This window comes from Labeo rohita, unplaced genomic scaffold (assembly GCF_022985175.1).
Source record: "Labeo rohita strain BAU-BD-2019 unplaced genomic scaffold, IGBB_LRoh.1.0 scaffold_182, whole genome shotgun sequence".
NCBI classification, from domain to species: Eukaryota; Metazoa; Chordata; class Actinopteri; order Cypriniformes; family Cyprinidae; genus Labeo; species Labeo rohita.
In genome coordinates this window covers 1-10,425 of record NW_026128022.1, presented here as the reverse complement: position 1 = coordinate 10,425, position 10,425 = coordinate 1, and the positions used below count along the sequence as shown (strand labels likewise).

The 10,425-nt window shown below is 37.7% G+C and overlaps 1 protein-coding gene across 1 annotated transcript; it reads right to left on the bottom strand.

Annotated features, from left to right (window-relative positions):
* Positions 1 to 205: 205 nt before the first annotated feature.
* Positions 206 to 4,758, bottom strand: LOC127158973 (cytosolic phospholipase A2 gamma-like). Its single transcript, XM_051101916.1, has 6 exons — positions 4,663 to 4,758; positions 3,976 to 4,119; positions 3,604 to 3,681; positions 3,378 to 3,532; positions 1,524 to 1,689; positions 206 to 1,447 (listed from the first exon to the last, which is right to left on the bottom strand). The coding sequence occupies exons 1-6, from the start codon at positions 4,745 to 4,747 to the stop codon at positions 1,299 to 1,301; spliced, it is 777 nt and encodes a 258-aa protein (XP_050957873.1). The 5' UTR covers positions 4,748 to 4,758; the 3' UTR covers positions 206 to 1,298.
* Between the last annotated feature and the right edge of the window lie 5,667 nt (positions 4,759 to 10,425).

Below are 10,425 nucleotides of genomic sequence, written 5' to 3'. Positions count from 1 at the left end.
AAAAGTAATTATAAATGTAAAATATAGTTTACTGACATGTGAAATTTTAGCAAAAATTTCATTGCTTTATCAGCAGTTGCTGAATAATCAATAACATCAGCATCCTGAGCCAACTATCAGATTTATAATAATGAGCATTTGCACTGAATTCAAATGACCAGGAGAAAAACATATTTACAGAGAACTGTTTATTAATACATTGGAACAGAAGCAGAGTGATAAAATATTTTAATCAGTAGCTATAATCGCATCTGAGTTATGGTCGATTTGATTCTCAATGATTATTTATTCATAATCAAGCATAAAGGAGCAGACTGGAACCTTCAGAAACACATTTAACATGTTAAACATGAAGTCACATGAGAGGAGGCAGTGCCTCCATTGTGCTATAACTGGCCAATTACGCTGTTCCTGCAATGCGTTAAAAGTTAAATAGACCCGCTGCCTTATGTCGCATCACAATCAGACTTGAAATCGGCTTGGTAAATACAACATGCATGGAATATAACATTTTTGTTAGTAATTAAATCTTGAAATTATTTTGGTATAAACATTGATAAGAAACACTTGATGAGAGATACTTTATTTTAATCAACAGAACATTAGTTACATAGTTGTTGTCACTGTTGCTTCCTTGATAGTGCAAGCAACGTTCATTTATTTAACCTGAAAAGTGTCATCATTAACTCTCTGGTATTGTACATTTAAGAGTCACACTTGTGTTGTTCGAGATCAAAACAGACGAGAGACCATAACTGTATAATAATAACATTTTGAAATTAATGTACTATTATTGTACATTATCTACATAATAATGTATACAATTAATGGATTAATAATGCACATAATCTAATTTGAACATCAAAATTGAACAAAAATCAACAGAAATACTTGATCAGATTTAGAACTCAATTCATCTGGTTGTCTGTTTTAACCTCTTATAGTTTAATCTTTTGGCTCAACTTATTTTTAAACAGTCTCAAACTCACTATTGTGTGTCTGTTTCACACTCTTGATGTTTTAGTGTTTCCTGTTTATAAATGTATTTATTTATTAATTGAGCATCATGGCTGATCGGTATAGATCGAACACACCGAAAATTGCTCTGCATTTTCATATTTCCATTTCAATTCCTATGGGGGTCATTTTTAAATGCGAACAAAACAAGTGCAACATATTTTTTTAAATAACCATATAGCTTTTTCAATTTTTTTGTGTGTAAGTGTGTTTTCACATTTGCTGCAAAAGTCACCAAGTTTTGTACCTTTGCATTCAGACTGTCATCAGTTGTGCCATTTTTACCCAACAACTGCCTGAATCTGTTTCTTCAGTTTCTCTGTGTTGTTTGAGATGTTTTTCCCAGCAACCTCCATAAGATCAGTGATCATCTCAGCGCTGTAAGCACCTTGAAAGGTGCGATAATTCTTCCTCCAGGTCTCAAGTTTATCTAAAGAAACAGTAACACACTTACATCAGAACACAGTTGATATTTCAGTTTTATTCAATAAACAATCCAAACTTGCCTCCACAGTTGACCACATTAAACAGAGGAATGTGAATTACGGTTGGAGCGTTTTTGCCTTTGAACACATAGAAGTCCTTTGGTTTCTCCACATCTTCACGGGGAATGTTGACTTCAGGGAAAGAGATGTTTAGTTTCTTGCACATCTTAGCAGTTTCTCTCACCGTCTGCAGTGGAAAATCATCACAACAATTTATTGAAAGGTTAGAGATTTCGGTTGAAATTGTAAGATGTGAAATTATTTCCTCATGAATTTTAAGTCCAGGAACCCTGACAAAAGCAGATGCCACGCAACAAAACAATAAAACTAATCTGGAGAAGAGATCTTCAAAGAGGGCAAACAACACCACCCCTATTGCTCTTTTACAACCCCCCTTCCTCCCTCTCCTCTCCCCTCCCTGCATCTCACACTTTTCCCCCAAAAGGTTCCACTGAAAGTCACTAAGAATGTCCATACATGTGTTACATCTTGTGAATATGTTGAAGTTTCCCTTTCATGTTTGGTATCGTTTTAAAGGTCTCCGTGCGATTGGTAAAATGGTCTCAATTTCACAGAAGTCACTTATATTATGAGGAAGACTGAACACTTTTGTAGAATTGTGTTTTGCTGCTGAGGGGTGTGTTTTCCCCTTAGGGTCGGGTGAGAATCTCCAGCCAGGTGTGACCCTGGGTCATGAGATCTCCTGACAAACCAAAAGGTCTTTATGCTTTTACAACTGATTGGAAGATTTGTTTGTTTTGGTCTGGGTATATAAGCGAAGTGACAAAACATTACGGGGGGGATTCTGTATTCAGAAGAACCCCACACTGTGTGTGAGAGTCTCTGGAGCTTTGCCTCCAAATCTCTCACATGCTGCTTTGTATCTCTAGGCGGTCAGGTATGCATCTCTCACTCTTAGATTTATCTTGGAGTAATTGATGTTATGTATTTCTTTTAATTGAAACTGAATTTAATTCTGAATTGGATTTTCATTGTTAAGCTATGTAATTGGCATGATACATTTTTACCTGACTGCTAATAAAATGTTAACTTTGACTTATTCTGGACTTCTTGGAATTGATTTTCTAGTAGGTTAATGTGTAAGGGTGCTACCTCAAGACTGCGTCCAGGGCAGACCACGCCAGAAGTACGGACTGATGAGCCATGGGGACATCACTAGGGCTCCGGATGTTGAGCTTTCACTGACTTAACACTTAGCTCTCGCGGTTATTGAGGAAATATATACTTTTTGTTGAGAGCACGCAGGCGCGGCCCACTTTAAGATATTATAATCGCTCTGCATCCTCTGAGTAAGTCAGAACTGGCGAGCTTGTGTCGACGAATTCGCCACGGCCGGGGTGTAAATCGAAAGCGGCACCGAGTCCCTAAGGAACGAAATATTGAGACTACGGGATTTCCAGAATATTCAAATGTCTAAATTATTATACAGAAAAAATAGCCGTGATCAGCAAATTACAGAATACAAACCAAAATTAACAAATTATTCATAATTAGGGTCAAACTAATTTATTCATGGAGTCAGATTTTTGTTTGGAAACTAAATTTTAATATTTCAAGGTAATTTTACAGAAGTGCGGAAAAGACCTACACGCAAGAAACCTTCAGCTGAACCGCTAGGCTTGCCGTAGCGCGAGGAGCCTTACAAAATTAAAAGTTGTTATTCACTAAAATGGTCAGGTTGAGATGAATGGGAATGCTAGTGGATGAAAGTAAGACAGATTAATAAGGTTAAAATGAAAATATGCACTTTTAAATGACTTTCATTTATTCATCTGTTTGGAGTAAATGATGATTTCCAGGGGACCTATTCCTTTAACTTTTATTATAAATATCATTTAAAACTGCATATAATACCATGAAAGGATCGCCATCACTGAAATCCAGGGAAATGATGAGGTTACTGTTTCGTTCTTTTCTCAGCACTGAGAAGTAGGGTGAGTTCAGCAACAGTCCTGCATCTTCATAGTCTCTCATCTTACTTTCCCGAAGAGCATCTGACACCACTTCATCTGAAGAATCACAGCATGAAATGAGTTTGTTTATTACTGAATTGCAAATTTACAATAAGGTTTGTTCTCACTTTGCACGTTGTAGAGAAAGTTATAATTCCTTCCCCAGAGCCACTGAACCATGCATTTACAAATGCTCATCCAACAATCTGTAAAACAAATGCACAGCGGTTCTTAAACATAGTAAATAATATTGTTTTTCTTTCATTCTATATTATGTTTTTCAGTTGACTATATATGGTTTTTTTAAAGATGAAAAAGGTTTTTAATGTTTCATTAGTTTCTTCAGCTTTATGTTTCGAGAAAAGTTTATTTTGTGGCATCAGTCTGTTTTGGAAGCTTTATGAAATCTTAGAGTAAATTAGAGTCACACATTAATCTGGTTGGAAAATTAAAAAAGAAGATGTACAAATCAAATTCATTGTACAGACAATTCAACTTACCAAAAGGCCAGAAACTGAACCAAAGTCTCAAATTATTACACACATCTTCAGTGTACCGCTTCATATACAGTTTTGCAGCTGGTTTATCAGCGAGGTTCAGTTTTTCTGTAGGAAAAATCAGCTGATGCTTGCCTCCACTGAGGTCTGAAAAAGAGGGAAATATGCACATTATTGAGTTCTAGTTATCTGACAACATACACTTCTAGTTTGTGAGTCTTGTGTTAATCAGATGTTTTTGCATGTAATAGTTTTGCAGTTTCATCCATCGGTTTTTCATGTTTTACTGTTTAAATTTTGCTAAAAAGACAAGAGACCTTTTAATTACAGGAATGAAATAGAATCTCTTTATTTAAAATAGCATTTAGGTATTGTTCTCAAATCAAAACATTCATTTTATCATTCAGCCATATGACAATGTCATTCTGTCTTTCAGCTGACAGAAAAAAGGTGATCTAGAACATTACAACCCACTGAAGAGATTGTACGCCTGTTTCTCACAGCCTTGATTTAATTGCCATTAAATGGTCATCACTGTGTTAAATTCTGGATAATTATGGGGATTAATGTTAAATAACTGTTTTGATTGTGTCCATTCAGAAACTGAACATTGAGAAATATTGACTGCAGTAAGTGTGATAACTGGACTCTAAAATGAACTAAATTCTCCTATATGTGTAACACTCTTACCTTTCAGAATAGTTCTGATGGATTGATCAAAACGAGAAGGATCTTTGCCATTCAAAACAGAGAGATTCATGTCTGCAAGATCCATGAGCACCTGGTAACACTCTGCAGATGGGGCTTATGAAGAAAACACACATTGGACAAACATGAACACACTGCGAAATGACTTGAATGTAAGTGCTTTCCATCCCCAAATTCATCACGTTCGGATATCAGGAGTTTCCAGCAAGCAAACATACACAAAACATTGTACAAAAGCCATTTAAGATGCTTTGATTTGAAGCTAAAATAAATGTAATGATATTCTCATGATATATTCGGTAACACTTTACAATAAGATGTATAAGCAATACATTTGTTGCAGTATTTAAGTTAGTGTACATTGTTAAAAAAAATCTTAATTTATGGAAAATAACTTTTTTCAGGTTGTTTTATTTTAACACTAAAATTATCTCTAAATGAACCACTAACTGTTATTTTAAGCATCATGACATTAATGACAAATGACAGCAATTCACTGTTTTTATACGGAACCATTCCCGTATTTTTATACAGTACTTTTTCTGTTTTCTTAAATTACATACAAATGTATGTAAAATTACAAAAATAATCTGTAATTAATACAATAACAAAACCATCAAATGATAAAACAGTTAAACAGCAACAGCTGCCGAACAAAACCAAAACATTTTATGAATTTTTTTTTTTTTATAAACACTGTTATTTTAAGGGTATTTCCTGAATCATTATGATCGAACATCTTTACCAGTGCTTGAAGTGGGCCGGTATGCACCGGCACGCAGTATCGGCACTTCTGTATTTTAGCACTTAGCGTACTGGCACTTCTGACATTCTGCCAGTACTCAAAGTCACGTGGAGTACCGGCTCTTTTTTTTTCTACTTCGAACACTGCCCTTTACTAAACAAAAGGCAAAAACTGAGACTGACTGGCAGCACAGGGTGCTGTCACGTCCCAGAACGTATTTTCATTATTTAGTTTTTTTTGGGGGGGATTGGGGGGGGGGTTGGGTTTCCAATGTGGGACGTGGTCATATGCTCTCTCTCTCTCTCTCTCTGTCTCTGCGCATCCGTGAGCGTTAGCGTTTGCTGAGCGTGTGAGTGGGTGAACGGAGTGTGGTGAGTGTGTGATTTTCTTTCTGGCCGCAGTGCCAAAAAGTTTATTTTTTTCTATTTTTTCGTCCTTTCACTTGTATTAGACATTAGACAATTGTTTTAGAGCTGAGTCTGTGCAGGTTGTCTATCTGCCAGTATTTTTACTGGCAGAATGACTTCAGGCGCGAAGAGTTTAGACTTCCTCACACGCCGTCACGGCGTTAAAATTGTGTCAAAGGCGAGTGTAGAGGACTGTAGTCTGGCAGTAGGAGAAGTGGTGGGGTGTGAGAATGTGATGTCCGCTTCGAGGATGAACAACGCGGTTGTTGTTTTTTTTGAGAACCACCGAACTAACAAACATTGTGGTTGAGAGTAGAGGTCTTCACGGAGGACCCGAGACCCGCGGACCCAGGACCCGACCCGGGACCCGTACGGGTTCGGGTCTATATTTTAAATGGTCAGTCGGGTCCGGGTCGGGTCCCAGTCTATTACCTCGGGTCCCGGGTCTGTTTAACATTTGTGTGTAATACCCGAATCGATCGTAGAACACCGCACCCGCCAGTGATCAGTGTCGGTCAGCACTTTGCGTGTGTTTTGTAACTTGCAACTTGTAAAATTAGGACGAGAAAAGTGTGAGCGGGAAATAAGGTGGGGAAAAAACATGCGTGACGCGAAGTTAACGCTAGTACTGCAAGCGGACGGTACCAAGCTGTCTCGTGTGAATTCCTCCTTTAAGCTTTATAAGATTAACTAGGTGGAGCTTTAAGCATATGTTTTGCATTGTTCTCTTTTACTGAAGAAGAGACGCACCTATTGAACACGCACGATGGTGCAGTGCAGTCGGCTTTGTGCAACCCACTTCTAAATCCACTATGATGCGCATCATTCAGTAGTGTCTTGCATTAGCCAAAATCATGACAGTCCACCACATAATATCTTATCCAACTGCACGTGAATAAATGCAAATACTCAATAAAAGCAAGACCGTGGCGCCGGCTTCCTTTGAAATATGACTGCGCCCGCGCCCGCTTCGTGACAGAAATGCCACCTGCATGCGCGAGAGCATGTAACTCAGAGTGGTAACATGATAATTAATTGTTGATTACTAATTCGAATCAGTACATTATAACGAAAACAATACTTTGAATAAATTAAGAGTATACTTCTCCAGACACCACTACACCACTGCTCACCCAGTAAAGTGTAACGCACTTCTTGTTCTGTGCGCTTTTTGGAAAAAAAATGCTCGGCAAGAGAAAAGAACAGCCTAACATGGACGAAAATGTTAGTGTCAAGGAGGATTGATCACAGTCTGGGCTACTAACAGTAGGTAAGCCAAAAAGTTTTTTCGCAACTTGTTTATTAGCATTTTGCTGTGTAATATGTGCCGACCGGTGCAGTCGGGTCTCTGTCTTCCCAGCCGGGTTCGGGTCCAATTTACGAATAACCGTCGGGTCAGCGTCGGGTCCGGGTAGTAAATTTAAGGCATTTCTCGGCACGGGTTCGGGTCCCACTTTCAAATTAAAAACGGGTCCGGGTCGGTTCCGTGCTACAAATTTACGGGTCTCTTCGGGTTCGGGTACGAATTTTTGGACCCGTGAAGACCTCTAGTTGAGAGTGGTGTTGTGATTGACAATGCGTTCGTTTCTGTGTTGCCGTTGTCTTTGCCGTATAAGAAAGTTATTTTTTCAAACGTGCCGCCTTTCATTAAAAATGACGTACTTGCACAAATGTTAGAGCGATATGGCAAGCTGCTTTCACCAAAAAAGATGATTCAAATTGGTTGTAAATTACCTTTATTGAAGCATGTAGTGTCGTTTAGACGCTTCGTGTACATGGTTTTAAATGATAGCACGGAAGAATTAGACCTAACGTTCAATCTTAAGCACGACGAGTTCAACTACGTTATCTTTGCTACAACTAATAACATGAAGTGTCTGAATTGTGGTGATTTTGGACATTTTGCGAGAGCTTGTCCAAGAAAGGAGGATAAGTCCAAGCAAAATGTTTCATCTGCACTGACTGAGAAAACAGGTGTGATTGAAGGGGAAACTGTTAGAGAGGAGTTGCCTGCGACATCCGATGCTGTTGGGCAGAACAGTGCAGAAACATCCAAAGATGTAAACCCAACAGATTCGTCAGGTGTTGCAGCAGCTTCAAAACAAATGGGTGGTGAAGGATTGACAGTAATGGCTATGGATGAAGCTCCTGTAGTGAGTAAGACACAGTCAACTGATGGTTTAGGAGACGTGCAGAATTCTGATTAGAGTCAAGATATGGAGTTGGAAGGAGATCAGGATCTAAAAGAACAGGATGAGTGTGTTTTTAAGACACCACAAAAAAGGAGAATGAAGCAGCGTCACTACAGTAAACCAAAAAGAGCAGAAAATGTAGATCTAAGTCAAACTGATACTGAGAGCGAAACTGATCTTTCTGAATGTAGTGTTTCCTTTGATCATTCCTAAGATGAGTCGACTACTCAATCTTATTTTCACATTGCTTCTCTCAATTTAAATGGAGCATGTGAGGGGAAGAAAAGGTTCGAATTATACGAACTAATTTAAAAAAAAAAAAAAAGATGTCTTATTTGCACAGGAAACACATAGTGATGCTTTAGATGAAGCTGACTGGGCGAGCAAATTTGATGGTTTATCCATCTGCAGTCAAAACACATCTCTAAGTGGAGGTGTAGCTATTCTGTTCTCAAAGAACTTTATACCAATATCCTACCAAGTGGAGGAAATTGTTAAAGGAAGATGTTTAAAGATAAGAGCTCAATTTGAAAATCAATTTAATGTTTTTGTGTGTGTCTACGCCCCTACTGATGCAGTTGAAAGAATGTCTTTTTTAAATATATTGTGTAAAGCAATAAGTGATTGTAACACTGAAGATTTGTTCTTGTTGGGAGGGGATTTTAATTGTACACAGAATGAATCTGATAGAAATCATGTTGAGCCTCACATGGCTTCTCAAAAAAGGTTAAACCAATTAATTGAAATGCATGATTTAGTGGATATTTGGAAAAAATTTCATAAGACACATAGACAGTATACCTGGGTCCATTCTTTTAACAACATGTTGTCCCTAGCAAGGCTGGACAGATTCTATGGTTTTAGTCACCAACTTAATATTTTTAGAGATTGTTATATCATTCCAGTCAGTTTTTCGGATCATAGTTTAGTCTGGTGTTCCCTAACTTTGGAATCCATTAAACCCAAGAGTGCGCTGTGGCATTTTAACAGTAATTTATTGACTGATCTGAATTTTAGGGATATTTTAAAGTTTTTTTGGAGAGATTTTAGAACCAAAAAGTCTGATTTCCAGTCTTTGCAGCAATGGTGGGACTTTGGGAAAGTACAAATTAAGCAATTGAGTCAACAGTATTCTTACAACATCACCAGAGACCTTAATGATTTAATGGTACACTTAGAAGACGATATAAAGAAGCTTCAAGAATCTATTGATACTTAACAAAATCAAGAGCTTTTTGGAATTTTAGATAAAAAAAAGAAAGATTTGTCTGAATTTTAAACCGGAAAGCACAAGGGGCTCTGATCAGATCTTGTTTTCAGAGTATAGAGTGGATGGATGTACCCACAAAATTCTTTTTTAACCTGGAAAAAAAAATGGTCAAAAAAATATGTATTTATGGCTTACGCTCTAAGGATGGTACACTTTTATCAGACCACACGGAAATCCGTAAAAGAGCAGTAGAATTTTATGAAGATCTGTATAGCAGTGAACTTGCACACAGTGATACTGTGTTTTTAGAGGGTCTACCTCAGGTATCAGATGATGCCAACGGAGAGCTCTCGGTAGAGCATTGTCTTTAGAGGAGATACAGAAAGCTCTTCAGAGCATGGAAAGTGGCAGAGCACCCGTAACAGATGGCCTGTCTGTAGACTTTTATAAGTCTTTTTGGCCTGAGATTGGTGCAGATCTGCTTGCTGTCATCAATGAGAGTCTGAGCAGTGGAAGACTACCACTGAGCTGCCGCAGAGTAGTCCTTACTCTACTGCCAAAGAAAGGAGACCTGAGTGACATCAAAAACTGGAGGCCTGTCTCGTTGCTATGCAGTGATTATAAAATTATATCCAAAACATTAGCGAATAGGTTAAGTAAGGTTTTAGCTGAAAAGCTGATCAGACTTATTGTGTTCCGGGTAGGCAGATCTTTGATAATGTTTCGTTTATTAGAGATTTTCTTGACATTGGTAAGCTCTTGGATATTGATTTTGGTTTAATATCAATAGATCAGGAAAAAGCATTTGATAGAGTGGAACAGTTATTTATGGCATGTTCTAAAAGCTTTTGGTTTTAATGAAAATTTTATTGATAAGTTAAAGGTCTTATACTGTGATGTTGAAAGTCTACTGAAAGTTAATGGTGACTTATGTGCTCCCTTTAGGGTCTTTCGAGGTATTAGACAGGGGTGTGCTCTGTCTGGCATGCTATACAGTTTGGCAATTGAACCTCTATTGGGAAAATTTAGAGCTGAACTAAAGGTGTTAACATCCCCAATTGTGAGAGTGTTTTTAAATTATCAGCTTATGCTGATGATATTGTTATTCTCATTAAAGAGCAAGGGGATGTGTTTAAAATGACAGAACTTTTAAGAGATATTATATCTATATCTTCAGCCAAAGTAAACTGG

Excerpts from the sequence above, each read along its gene's own strand:
- LOC127158973 (XM_051101916.1), bottom strand. The coding sequence starts at position 4,747 with ATGGATCTTGCAGACATGAATCTCTCTGTTTTGAATGGCAAAGATCCT. Across the intron at positions 1,690-3,377 it reads GTGATGGCGATCCTTTCATG|ACGGTGAGAGAAACTGCTAA; the intron begins GTATTATATGCA and ends TTTCCACTGCAG. Across the intron at positions 1,448-1,523 it reads TAATGTGGTCAACTGTGGAG|ATAAACTTGAGACCTGGAGG; the intron begins GCAAGTTTGGAT and ends CTGTTTCTTTAG.